The 13,751-nt window shown below is 43.0% G+C and overlaps 1 protein-coding gene across 2 annotated transcripts; it reads left to right on the top strand.

Annotated features, from left to right (window-relative positions):
* The first annotated feature begins 1,909 nt into the window (after positions 1-1,909).
* klhl21 (kelch-like family member 21) lies at positions 1,910-13,718 on the top strand. 2 transcript variants are annotated; one of them, XM_080445674.1, is made up of 5 exons: positions 1,910-2,049; positions 7,738-8,821; positions 11,085-11,490; positions 11,698-11,770; positions 11,856-13,718. In XM_080445674.1, exons 2-5 carry the CDS (start codon positions 7,795-7,797, stop codon positions 12,180-12,182), a joined length of 1,833 nt encoding a protein of 610 aa, XP_080301800.1. In that variant the 5' UTR covers positions 1,910-2,049; positions 7,738-7,794; the 3' UTR covers positions 12,183-13,718. The 2 variants fall into 2 exon arrangements, with proteins under 2 accessions (XP_080301800.1, XP_080301801.1); XM_080445675.1 differs by lacking the exon at positions 1,910-2,049 and adding an exon at positions 6,810-6,937.
* Positions 13,719-13,751: the final 33 nt, after the last annotated feature.

Below are 13,751 nucleotides of genomic sequence, written 5' to 3'. Positions count from 1 at the left end.
CTGCAGGGACTTGCCTTGCCTGGTCTACTGATTTTGAAGAGGTTTCCAGTTCCACGTAATCTCAAGTCCGCTGCAAAATCACTGCTGTTCTCAAGCTCAGCCTGGTACCAGCACACAGCCCTGTCTTACCCCTCTGAGCTTGTAGATCAGCCATTTCAGCTTTTTTTATATTTGAAAATGTGTGGAATGTTTCAACATGGAAACGATTATGCAGAAATAATTGCGATTATCTCACATAATTGCGATTAGACGAGTATGTAATAATCCTAGTGAGCCATCATCCCCTCGAGGATGTTGCCAAATTAGTCTAGGTACTCAATCTAGAGAATCTCACTGGCCTTGGAGATGTCGATACATGCCAGGAAATGAGGAAGAGGTCCTGAATGTTGTTCTCTGCACATCTCCTGAAGATCATTGTCCAACATGCATGTTTTTTTTTCCTGGAATCCAAACTGTGACTTGGGTAGGTTAACTAGGTTTGACTCTGTAATTTTGTTAATGAACCACTGTAGTAGGCAGTGGTGGTGTAAAACGTACTCACATGTTTTACTTAAGTAAAAGTATCAATACCACAATGTAGAAGTACTCTGTTACAAGTACAAGTCCGGAATTCTAAATTTATTTGAGTAAAAGTACAAAAGTATTGGTATCAAAATGTACTTAAAAGTACCAAAAGTTGAAAGTACTCATTATGCAGAATGTCCCATTTCACAATTAAGTTTTTCTAAATGTATAAAAAATCTTTGGAAAATACAATCTCACATGCTTCACATCGTGTATGTTTTGTAATAATAATCAAAATGTACAAAGTAAAGTTTTCATATAATTGTAGTGAGTAAAAGTATAATATTTGAGATGTAGTGGAGTAGTAAAAGTACAGAAAATTGGAAATACTCCAGTAAAGTAAAAAATACCCCAAAACATTACTTTTAAGTACAGTACTTGAGTAAATGTACTTACTTTACACCACTGCATTAGGGTATTTTCCCCCAATATATGATCCATCCACTCACATAACAATGGGATTTAAGTTCAAAATTGGCGATATCTACCTTTCCTTATAGGTGAGGCCCTGGGGTAGCTTAACTAACTTTACCACACTTAAATGTACTTTTCCCCATCTTATTTGTGTTCTTAGTTTTTCACTTCAGCACTTTATCATCACTATGCATCGCAAATAATATTATTTCATACCTAGTCGAGGTTTAGTCGAAAAACTGTGTTTGGATCGGTTTGGATAAACCATGCAATCCCTCTCTACTACCGACGTCATGCGTACGCACTGATCTACATTCTCACACACGTCGCATCGTCGACCCTTTGTGAGCTTGTAGATCTTCTTTTTTTTTATCCAATGAGGAGTGTTCTATAGGTCAGTACGTCATGTGGCCGTCTCGTCTTGTCCATGTCCAATGAGGAGTGTTGTAGGGACAGGGTTATAGGTCAGGTGCAGCGTTGCCATGTCCGCTTATTATAAGCGAGTTTTTCTGTGAAGTTGCTTGCAAATAGTTAGTTGCGGGTTGCGTTTTTTGGGGCTTGTTTCTAAAGTGTAGTTGCTTTGGTCTTGCTTCCAATGTTGTTTAAACCAGTGCCTCTCAAACATTTTCAAGGCAAGGAGTCAGGACCTCCAAATTAATATGTATTTGTCCACGGTCCGTCGGTCCCCATCTGAAAATGGGGACCGTCGGTCCTCAATTTTTCTTCAAGATTATTTTTTTAAATAGCATATCTACAAGCTCACAACGCGTTGCACTGTGAGCTTATAGATCAGCTACTTTCAAATGGCCAATGTATTATGTTAAAAGGGCGAAGGGTTCGCTTCTTTAGGGCTTGTTTTCATAGACCTGATTGCTTGTTTCTTTCGCGAAACCTGGCAGCCACACTGGTCAGGTATCAAACACTACACGGAACGGAATCATGGCGCAGAGTAAACCGAAGGGAACATCACCGTCAAAAGTTTATTTTTTATAAATATCACCACGTTGGTTATTAATGCGTTATAATCCATAATATTATCGACCTCGCTTGAAGCCCAGGACGTTGTTGTTGGTAAGTAGACAAAGACAAAGAAAATGCTTTTTTTTGGCTAGTTGTTCTCGTCTCGTCTGTCTCCGAGGAGAAGGTCGTGCTTTTCCACGAAGAGAAGAGGACAGATGGATGCCAGACATGATCCACCAGACACATCAACACAAGCTGAAGTTTCAGTCTGAAGATGACTAATTTACTTTCAATGGCGACGTGATCTACTGAATACGAGACGACACGAAATGTACAATTCGGAGTTTATCGTCAGTGAGCGTTATGAACTTGTCTTTTTTAGCTTTTTAGATATGTTTTTGAATATTCAATGCTTGAACGGTTGATTTTCGTCCCTAAACATTATGTCACACAAGTTACACGACAGCATTTAGACTGGATCTCTGTATTGCAATTTACAATTTAGGCATAGAGCATTCGCATTAATCCAGAGCGATTTACAGTAAGCAGTTAAATGCGAGCTATTGCCTATTTGCCTATGGATTTGCCATGCATTTGCATACTGTAACTGAAATCCATGTGACCTCGACTGGGACGCTGTAATGGACAACAGTACCAGGATGTTCTGTAGAAACTTCTTAGAATAACGTCTTATATTATTAGTTGCTGTGCTCAGAAATGTGTAGTGTCTAATAATAATCCAAAACATTTTGGTATTTTTTTCTAGGGACTGAAAACCATTGCTAGTATGCGCTGTGAATGCATCACTGTGTTGCAGAGACAATGTGGTGGCATTAATCTTCCATGGTATTCTAATCCACCGGTGTCCTTATCTAAGTAGGCTAGTTCTGCATTTTGGCAGCCTGACGCTGGCCCTCTTTGGATGGAATGTGATGAGTGTGTCCTGCCTTTTTATGGCCAAGCCGGGCTCAGCTGTGTGGTGGTGGAGGGGTTTTACATCACTTCACTCTGAAGATTGTCTTGGCCTGCTGTATGCAAACTGAGCAGGCTGCTTTGACTGTAGAGACTAGAGAGAGCAGCTGTGTTGTCGTTGGACATTTGTCTACCAGGTGCAGTGTTAGAGTGGTAGAATGTAAGGGCTGTTATGTCTCAGAATGAGTCATGATGTTGATGAGTTAATTAATATGGCAATGCTAATGATTAACAATATTCAAATATGATTCACCAGCTTTGAAGCTACATGTTTTGTAGCCTCGGAAACCCAGGCTTTTTTACATGTTTTGTGGATGTAATGGGGATCTTTTGGGAACCTGAACAACAACAACATTTTATATCATGGATTGCCTACCATATAATCCAGTTGTCCTACCATAACAATTATGGTTATTATATTAATAGTATTACTTGCCTGGTTTTACCGAATAGAGTATAAATGCACACAATACAGAGTCTCACTATTGTTTGATAGAAATGATACAGTACAATACTGAAGCAGGCCACTTTGTTATTGTTCATTCTTCACTGGTGGTAATTACCACATCATACCAGCAAGGGGCAACACAAGTTGTTAGTTTGTAACTAAGGGAGGGATCGCTCTAAGCATAGTATAAATACAACAATCTGTTTTTGATTTACCCTGTTCCAAAATAAAGCATTCTCTCACTGACTCCTTGGAGTGTTTAAAACATGTAGTCATATGAAGATTGTGGCTCAAGTTTGAATGAGAGAATATTTTATTCCAAAGTATGTGGTATGGAGTGAACTTTTTTTTAGGCTCATGGTGTAGTGACATTTCACAAAACAATTAGGTTTTGGGAATTACACTAAGACACTAAGGTCTCAGAGGCACTTGCCCCGTCGGGCAAGTACAGGTCATGTTCTACTTGCCCAAAGGTCATGCCCAAAGTAAATCGTCCATTATAAAATGATAGATGTGTGTGTGTGTGTGTGTGTGTGTGTGTGTGTGTGTGTGTGTGTGTGTTGGAGAGGGGGAGAGAGAGCGCTTTGGCCACTTGCCCGCCGGGTAACCTGAAAGCAAACTCCACTTGCCCGAACATTTTATTTACTTGCCACGGGCAGTCGGGCAACCGTTAGTATACAGGACTCGCATTATTAGTGCAATGACAATGAGACATTGCAGGAGATGCATTCAGACAATAGGCTAAAGTGGACAACAGCCAGATACACGATTCACCGCAATGTGTTGATTGGAGAACAAGTACCTGAGTTAGTGGCGGGGGCACTGTCCTGGAATGATAAATTGTGTCTGGTCACAGTGCATTAACATTGTAACATTGTAGTGCAGTGTACTATAACAATTATAACTATTCACAGCCTTAGTAATCTCAAGGACGTCCTTCGCACGGACTCATCACTGTCATGCTGTCTCCTTTCTGTCTGCCATGTGCTGATTCATCAAATTTAAGTTGTGTGCAACATACTTGTTCTTTTTCCACTGTCAACCAAGTATGCTATTGCTACAATGGATATCAGTGCTTACAGCACATCTAGCAAATTCCCGGTTACAGGAATTGTAAGTTAGTCACAAACATAACAGACTAACTGCCTTCATGGTTTGGGTTGTGGTTGTACTAGAACCCTTGGTATGGCTAAAGCGAAAAATGTGTTGCGCCACATTGTTTGTTTGAAAATCTCTTCTTTTCGACGAGCGACAAAGTATAAGTTAGGTTTAAGAATGTTGCCTCGCCTGTCTCTTAAAGGTTTCCTCTGATAGATCATTACCACTAACTGTTTGGGCATAGGAGTTCAGTTCCTGGAGCACACAGGGCTACTACTGTTAGGGTACATGGTACAGGGGGGGTACGCTATCTGGGTGGGAAGTGAGGTTGCCAGACTGTAGTCACATGCTCAGCGTCACACTAGTTTCTCTGTTGCTCACCCCGTCCTCTCATACTAGACTGCTTGTCTACCACTTCTGTTCTCTTCCTCCCCCGTCCGTTCTTCCTTCTTTCCTTCCCTCCCTCCCTTCCTTTGAGAGTATAGGTTTCTGTCAGCTATTCTAGGGGTTGGTTGGTCAACACGTTTACCGTATGTTGCGCAATACTTCTCATGTTATTCTTTCTGGACTATTACCTTCTCTGTGTGTCCGGAAATGTATCTGTCCACTGCTGTTGATATGGGAATTACAGCTACGATATACAAGTACGCTAGATCAAAACTGACGGCAATATTCTACATTTGTATTATATGCTCCTCTTACATTTGTTCAATTACTAACAACTACATTAACCCATTAAGACCTGGGACGCATCTGTGTCACTTTTTGATTTGAGATAAAAAAGCATTATTTTACACTTTGGCTATTCAAAAATAGCAGATATACAAGCTCATAGCGCGGCACCGAGTGCCGCGCTATGAGCTTGTAGATCTGCTATTTTTGAAAAATCGTGAAATGTGTGCAAATCTTTGAATATATATATATTCTTTTGAAGCAAACATTAACTCAAATCTTTGCTTCTGGGTCCCTGGGACAAAATATTTTGAGTTGGGGGTCCGCGGCCAAATTCATATAATTTTGGGGGTCCTTGACATGAAAAAGTTTGAAAACCACTGATATAGAAACATACGTTTTTCAGAAAACCGTTTAGGATTTAGAAGACATTTTGCAGAATCGGAACCTCAGGCCTCAATGGGTTAAGAATGAAACGCAAACTTGATGTAGGGATGGCTCATTATTCCTGGCAAGGAAATGCAATTACCATTTCACGACTTCACAAAAAAATAATCGCTTCCACAGATGTTAGGAGGATCAAGGATGTGTGTGTCTAGTACAGGTCTGTGCCGTCTGCACTGCAGAGAAACCACTGAGGGCCCAGCCTGCCCTTCAGGAGAGCAGTTTGATCCCCACCAGAGAGCTATGTGCACTGCTGCATTGTTGAACCTTAGTGTGGAATGTGTGCCGACTGTTCAGCATAGTGTTGCTGTTTCAGCTATGGAAGACCACAAGGTATTGTCTGTTGCAAGTTACAACCTTTTAAAACAAATTAATCTATCCAAGGAGACTCCTGTATATTTTGAGAAGGCATTATTAAACTTGCAAGTGACCAGTTAAGGTCTTTGAAATGTGAACAACACCCAAATATCTGACACCTTAACACAGAAGCAAAGAATAATATAGCCTGCCCTACTTGCACATACTTTGAATTGTAATAGTATAGCATATTAGCTAAATATTGATATCATATAGCCAGAGGTATTACTTGCTAAACGCATCATTCATGTTCAAATAGCTGCAAGTACAAAATGATTAAACGAATGACGGTTACATCCCCAAGCGAAGTGGATACCACAGTAATGTAGTCGTGCAGTGATTCATGTCGCCCGTAGAGTTACGTCTCTCTGACACAGTGTAGCATTCCTTTCCATCTCTTGTTCTTCTCTTGTGATCAGCGCTGTCTCTGCTGTGTTCACAGTGCGTTGTGATTTTACAAGCTCATTGATGGATATTATGACAGGAAGCAGTGTTTTAGGCCGCTGCTGTCTGACTCTGCTGACGCTGGTGAAGAGGCCTGGGCTAGGCTGGCTTTTGTTATGTTAGAGACCCAGTTAAAGCCTAGTTTATACTTTGTCGTACAACCGTGTGGGGTCAGTTTTCAGGTTAAAAACGGTCATTTTCTGTGAGCAACGCAGTCGTACAACAACAAAGTATAAATAAGCCTTTACTCAAACGGGTGGCTGACAAATGAGGCGAGGGTGTTGACTGTTGATACTCCCTAGCAGCTTTCAGTCCACAGCATGTTAGGTGTTCTCCCCACAAAGCCCCCCCACTCCTCCCCATCCTGGAAATGGACACTGCCAATGTATTTATAGAGCACTGGCGAGCTCTCTTTCTTAAACAGTAACGCAGACACGGGCTGTGCATATTCACACTGGAGTTGTGCTGTGCTTGTGCTGTCACACTTTCTACGTAGAACGTGGACTGCTGTTTTTACTGTGTCACTTCTGTACCTCGAGAAAAACGCCTGGCAGGACTTACCAGGTAGGGGGGGGGGGGTTCTTCTGTAATTATTGGTGTTTTTGTGTTTTTTAAGTCAGTTCTGTGACTAGCAGTTTGGGTTTCTAAAATTTTAGGCTCCATTCTTGGTTAGATCGTCGTCGTTGATTTACCCTTTGAAATTTGGCTGATTATAAAAGGCTTGAGTTTCATTTGGTCCTGGGGCTGTGCGTTAGTCTTGTGTTGCCAGACAAGATTAGAGATCTCCGCCTACTGATACGCCTGGGGAAATCTAAATTAATTGAATGGACTTGGACGCTAGAGAAAACCAACGGTAACAAACCTACTCCCACACTGTTTTGAAAACCAATCCGGATACCGTCCCAGTGTGAAGGAATACCCTGAAGTGTTAACCTTGGTTCTGTGATACTGTCATCTTTTACATTTCCGAATTGTTTTCAAACTGTTTTAGCCCATTCATTGAATTGGATGTCACCCGACATATGCGAAACTTGTGAAAAGGAGTTTTTGTCTCGCCCCTTTGGGTCGGCAAGACTTACGCATTACGTTTGTGTGTGATGTCCAGATAGAAAGTGTTAAACGTTTTCTGTCTCACCCCGTGGCACTGTGGGGTGAAACTTATCTGGCGTCAACCTTGTTTCAATAGTTTTTTATATAAATTCTTAAGATATGTGTTTGAGCCTGTTTTTCATTAGATGAGCCTTTTACTATATTCTTTCTTTCACTTTACAGAACTCGTTTCATGCACATGTAACATGTTTGACAACACCAAAGGAAAAAAGGAAGGCTGAAACTATAACAAATTTTCTATATATATGTTTCAGATGACAATCGCCTTCTGAACACACCTCTTGAGACTGAGAGACCCAGAGGGAGGAGAGATGGAGAAGCCTGCCTTACAGACCCAGCCGTCCACACTGCCTTTCTTCGACACAGCCCACGCGTTCAACCTGCTGCGAGGAATCCATGAGCTCCGCGCTGAGTGCAAGTTCTTCGATGTCACTCTGTGCGCAGAGGGCCGAGAGTTCCATTGCCACCGTACTGTGTTGGCTGCTGCCAGCACCTATTTCAGGGCCATGTTTGCTGGAACGCTCAGAGAAAGCGGCATGGACCGGGTGGTTTTGCACGAGGTGTCGGCCGAGCTGCTTGGCCTGCTGGTGGACTTTTGCTACACGGGTCGGGTCACTGTCACGCAAGACAACGTGGACCTCCTGCTGAAAACGGCGGACCTGTTCCAGTTCCCCTCCGTCAAAGAGGCGTGCTGCACATTCCTGGAGCAGGGGCTGGATGTGACCAACTGCCTGGAGATCCAGGACTTTGCAGAGGCCTTTGCCTGCCGAGAGTTGGCCACCAGTGCACGGCGCTTTGTTCTGAAGAACATCATGGAGTTGGCCAAAGGGACAGACTTTGAGCGATTGACGTTCAAGAAGCTCCTGGAGTTTGTGTCGGATGATGAGCTGAGCGTGGACAAGGAAGAGACGGCTTACCAGATCGCCGCACGCTGGGTGAAGGCTGACCTCCAGCGGAGGCTGCACTACTGGCCCGAACTTCTCCAGCAGGTCCGACTGCCTTTCGTGCGCCGGTTCTTCTTGCTAGCCCATGTGGAAAGCGATCCACTGGTCTACCTCTCCCCGACCTGCCTCCGTATGGTCAGTGAGGCCCGCAGCTTCCAGTCGTGTGAGTATGACCGCCATGACAGACCCTGCCACCGCATGCGGCCACGGCCTTCCACCGGCTTGGCGGAGATCCTTGTCATTGTTGGTGGTTGCGACCAGGACTGTGATGAACTGGTCACCGTCGACTGTTACAATCCCCAGACCGGACAGTGGCGCTACCTGGCTGAGTTCCCTGACCACCTTGGAGGAGGCTACAGTATAGCTTCCCTAGGAAATGATATGTATGTTACAGGTAAGCTGATTGTATTGTAGGCACACTCCTTATGAAATCTTTTAAAGAGCAGACAAATACCACCCCTCCACTGGGAGGGCACTACTAGTTAAAAGTAAAGGTGCAGACTCAGTGCACAAAAATAATCATATAACTTTAATGCGGGAGGCGTGTTGCTCTGTTGAACTGACATTTTGTTGGTCACACCAGCGATGTGTGTCACCAGTGTGTTTGTTAAGCATGGTAAAAGAAGTAAGCACAACATGTGCAGCTCCTGTTGCAATCACAACATGAAGCTGAAGCAAGCATCAATTCTCTCTCTCTAGTCCAGTGGTTCTCAAAAATGTTCAGGTATATGTCCGCAGACACTCATCAGAAAAGATTTTGTGCAAGGAAGGAACCCTCATAAAAGATTTCTGTAAAAAAGAAAAACGAAAGAACTCCAAATGTTTCAAATTGTCCAATTTCTTTTCAAAACATAAAAATAAATAACGTTACAAGCTCGAGCTTGTAGATCGGCTATTTTTGAATAGCCAAAGTATAAAATAGGATGAAAGTGGTCAACTGATTGTGATGCTCATTTTGCTGGGAATCCCCTGGAACCGCTTCAGGGACCCCAGGGGGTCCCCGGAATGCCCGGATCCCACTTTGAGAGCCACTGCTCCAGTCCATTCACCAATGTTGTACAATACATTTATATAGCTCAGGAACTCTACTCAGCAACAAACTACTTTTCCAATTGGATCCTGGATGTTGCTCTCTTAGCTTCAATGAAAATTGCTTGACTTGAACAAGCGACTTTATTCAATTCGCTTCAGGTGTAGATGTGGAATATCGCTCAATGTCTTTCCATTGACTTAATATTGAATTCAAAAGAAAAAAAAACAATGGTAGCACTGCACTGGAGGAAAGGCCATGGGGTCACCTAAATCAGTCGGGGCCATCGTCCGGGAAGCATTAAGGTCCAGCAGGTAGTTTTGTAGATCATCTTGTTTGGGAGTTAAATTAATAATAGCAGTGTAAATTTTGAATGGTGGCAGTAGAGCCACGGGCATGGCATTACCAAAACCAAATGGGTGCATCATTTGGGGTTCATGAAGGTGCACAGAATATTTCATGGCAATCCAGTAAATAATTGTCAATGTTGTCTGGGACCAAATTGGTGGATAGACAGATCGACTGACCCGACTTAAGCGCTGCTAAAATCAAGTAGAATATGAACACAATAGTTTTAAATGCTTTCTACTATCTATCCTATTCTCTTTAAATGATTACAAATCTGTTAGTTGGGTGCAGACATTTTGCAGTGGTTACACATTTGCACACTATAATGCGAAAGCTCATGTCAGTAGCTTTCCAGTCTCCCTCTTTCATCTTATGAAATGGCTGTCAGAGTGCTTATAAATAAACGGCAGGCTCTCTGGCTGTTGACTGTGCGTGCGTGTGTGTGAATAAGGCAAAGTGCGTCAGTATGTGTGCTGCCAAGACTGCAATGGCAGGCCCATCCACTAGGGGCCACTGTCATCTTCATCAGCGTCACTGGCCAAGTAAAGTGTTTCCAAGAAACATCTCAAACCCTCATAAGCTGGCAGCAATTCTGACAGGACAATGACGAGGGGTCATATACTATTAGTAGTGGTGCTTCTTTCTGTTCTCGCCAAAACAAATAAGGTAGCACATGATGGTGTTGTTTTGAAAGGTACCTTCATGCTGACAGGCAGGTTTGCTATTTTGGTTCCAATACAATGTACTTGTGTCATGGCTATCCATGACATAAGCAGAGACTGCCCTTGAATCTAAAAGCTGGGTAAGCTCAATAGCTAGATGCCAGTACTCAAATATCTGCCTCCTTCCCTCCTCCGTCCTACAGCATAACAAACAGTGTGACAGTGAAATTGGTGACCTGCTGATTATGTGACCATGTGGATTGTGGACTTCACTTAATGTCGATGTCCAAACGTAAATCACTGCTGTTTGTTTATTAACAGAGTTAAACCAAGTGTGGTATTTAGGCCACACATTGCAAGATCTCAATGTGCATTATGTGAAGACCACAAGATGATCACATATTTCGGCATATGTCCGCCATGACAGAGGAGGCGAGGAGGCAGAAATTTGAATATAATTTGGTATCTGACTAATGAGGACCTTAGAGGGAATTGAAGGTTGAGATTGTGCTAGTGAGGCTGTATACAGTGTAGTACACTGACTGTCCAGTGCAGAGACTCTGGCTATTAACAACAGAACATAAACAATTTCATAAATCATTTTTGCTGTGTGGCAGGTGGTTCTGACGGCTCTCGTCTTTATGATGGCGTGTGGCGCTACAAGTCCAGCGTCAACGAGTGGACAGAGGCGTCGCCCATGCTAAAGGCCCGTGAGTACCACAGTACCTGTGTGCTGAAGGGCCAGCTGTACGTGGTGGCCTCGGACAGCACCGAACGCTATGACCAGGCCCTCGACTGCTGGGAGGCACTGCCGGCCATGCTGCACGCCATGGATAACTGCTCCACCACCACCTGCAACGGGCACTTATACGCCATAGGCTCCCTGACCAGCGAGGAAACCATGGCCATCCAGTGCTACGACACAGACACCAAACGATGGTCCCTGGTCAACAGTGGTCAGCTGCCCCCGTGGTCTTTTGCGCCCAAAACGGTCACCCTCAATGGACTCATCTACTTTGTCAGGTGAGGAGAGGCTCAGCAGAAATCACCAACCAAAATAGTGACATCAAATCAGTTGCATTTGCACACTTTGACATTTTCAAAGACACGATGCAGCACATTGAGCTTGTAGCTATTCTTGCTATTGGTCGTACAACAAAACATCTAGGGTTTAAGTGGTTAACCTGAGTAAGAATGTTTTAGCTTGACCTCTGTGATTCTCTTTTGCAGGGATGACTCGGCTGAGGTGGACGTTTACAATCCCCAGAAGAATGAGTGGGAAGAAATCAGTCCAATGACACAGGTACTAAGTCACAGATAATCAATTAGCAACATTTGAATCCATATATTTTGTCTCCCGTCCTGATTCAAATCATCCTCCCACTCAGGTCCACGTTGGAGGGAGTGTGGCAGTCCTCGGCGGTAAACTATACGTGTCTGGCGGCTATGACAACACATTTGAACTTTCTGACGTGGTGGAAGCCTACGACCCAGTCACCCGAACTTGGACCCCTGCTGGACGACTACCCCAGCCCACCTTTTGGCATGGCAGTGTCAGCATATTTCGTCAGTTTATGCCTCTGGAGTCCAGCTCGTTTGAGCCCATAGACATGGATTCCAATGCCATCCATTTGCATCGACACCAGCGTCGGCAGGCCCTGCACAACCTTAACAATAATGTCAACCAAAACCAGGGTGTGAACCCAGAGGACTGAGCTTGGACCCTGATGACCCCATCACCTATTCAGCCATCCCCCCATAGTGCTGTAATCGGATGACTGTGATTAGAAATCAGTACTATACTACAGCTGTAAGGACGGAAAACTGGCACGTTGGAACTGAGAGTGTACCATGCCATTGACAATGGCTCCTTGTAATCTACTTGCCTGCTATGCTGTCATATTGATAAGCATTCATTTTCCAAAGCATGCCTATTGACTGGATGAATTTCAGACTAGCTAGGCGTTCCACTGACTGCACAGACCTGTCGATGGCCATAGTGGATCATTATGGATAGGTTGTATTCCACAAAATGCATTTTAAAGGTGTTTGAAAATCCCAAATCACTTTTGTGTTACTTTTAATCAAAATATAAAACAAATGCACCCATGGTGTGATATTGTCATATTGATTAAGAATTGCATTATGTAATTTTCCTTTTTTTTTCTGTGAAAAGCTTCACCATCTAACATTTGACAACACTGTCTGAATTGGGTGGCGTTTTGGGGTACACCTCATCAAGTTACCACACATAAGCCGCCCCCCTCTCACTTGCCCCAAAGCCCATGATTCATCAGTCACTCACACTTCCCGCCTCCCCCTCCTCACCAGCTTTAGCCGATTAAAAAAATGTGGAGAGGGCTGATGGGCATTTTCTGTCCGTTTCATCCACCTTTAAATTTGAACTGTTTATTAACTTGCTGTTGACAACCACCCCAGACAGAACCCAAAGGCATTAAGCTGTTTACATTCCAAAAGCGAATTCAGTCACCATTGTTATTTAGTACTAACCAGGCATATGGTAGTTGGGTTCAGTCAGTGTTCAGTAGTTAAGAGCTGTGAATAACCAGGACAAATGTCCTGTACAGTACTTCAAACTGCACTGAGTGGTCTTCTATCAGAATCTAGAAAGAGAGTGTGACGTCACCCCATTGAAAGTAATAGCGAAAACCTCTCAAGGTGGTGCCATCTGTCCATTGAACGGTTCAAGCTATATAGATAATATGAGAATGATTGTTGTGATTCTAACTACCATTACGTTATTTAGTGATAATCCATAGGCTAAACACTATTACCTTGTCTCAAGCACAATCCTGACCCTTGCCTTGACAGGGCCCATCCATAAGTTTGTAACCACCATTCTACAGTAGTGTGCATGAAGTAGGTTTCTTTGAGGATCTTTTGCATACATGTTTTACTGTTTTGAAATGTTTATTTATGGATATATTTATGCTTTTTGTAGAAGTCCTGTTCGGTTTTTCAGTTGCAACATTAAGATCAATGAAATGTGGTACGTTGTAGTGGTGCAAGCATAACTGGAAGAGCTAAAAATCTCTCAATATGTTTTGTACAGTAATGTTTGGCTTTTTTGAAATTATCTAAGTATTGTTATAGTATCACTACATGTTTCCTAGTTTTCATACAAGTTTGAGCTATTGAAGTTTGTAAATATAGCCCTTATGTAACAGGTTTGCATAGTAATCATTTCCTTTTCTGTGATTATTAGAAATTAAACTGCAGGCAGGAATGTCTGTTTATTGTGCTGCTTCACATTGATATATACT

This window comes from Gymnoscopelus braueri, assembly GCF_963280865.1.
Source record: "Gymnoscopelus braueri genome assembly, chromosome: 12".
Classification (NCBI taxonomy): domain Eukaryota; kingdom Metazoa; phylum Chordata; class Actinopteri; order Myctophiformes; family Myctophidae; genus Gymnoscopelus; species Gymnoscopelus braueri.
This window is presented reverse-complemented; position numbering and strand designations above follow the sequence as displayed.

What these genes read in the sequence shown, in the direction of transcription:
- klhl21 (XM_080445674.1), top strand. Translation starts at nt 7,795, where the DNA reads ATGGAGAAGCCTGCCTTACAGACCCAGCCGTCCACACTGCCTTTCTTC. An exon ending in AAATGATATGTATGTTACAG is followed by an intron (nt 8,822 to 11,084) that starts GTAAGCTGATTG and finishes GCTGTGTGGCAG; the next exon opens with GTGGTTCTGACGGCTCTCGT. An exon ending in AAATCAGTCCAATGACACAG is followed by an intron (nt 11,771 to 11,855) that starts GTACTAAGTCAC and finishes CCTCCCACTCAG; the next exon opens with GTCCACGTTGGAGGGAGTGT.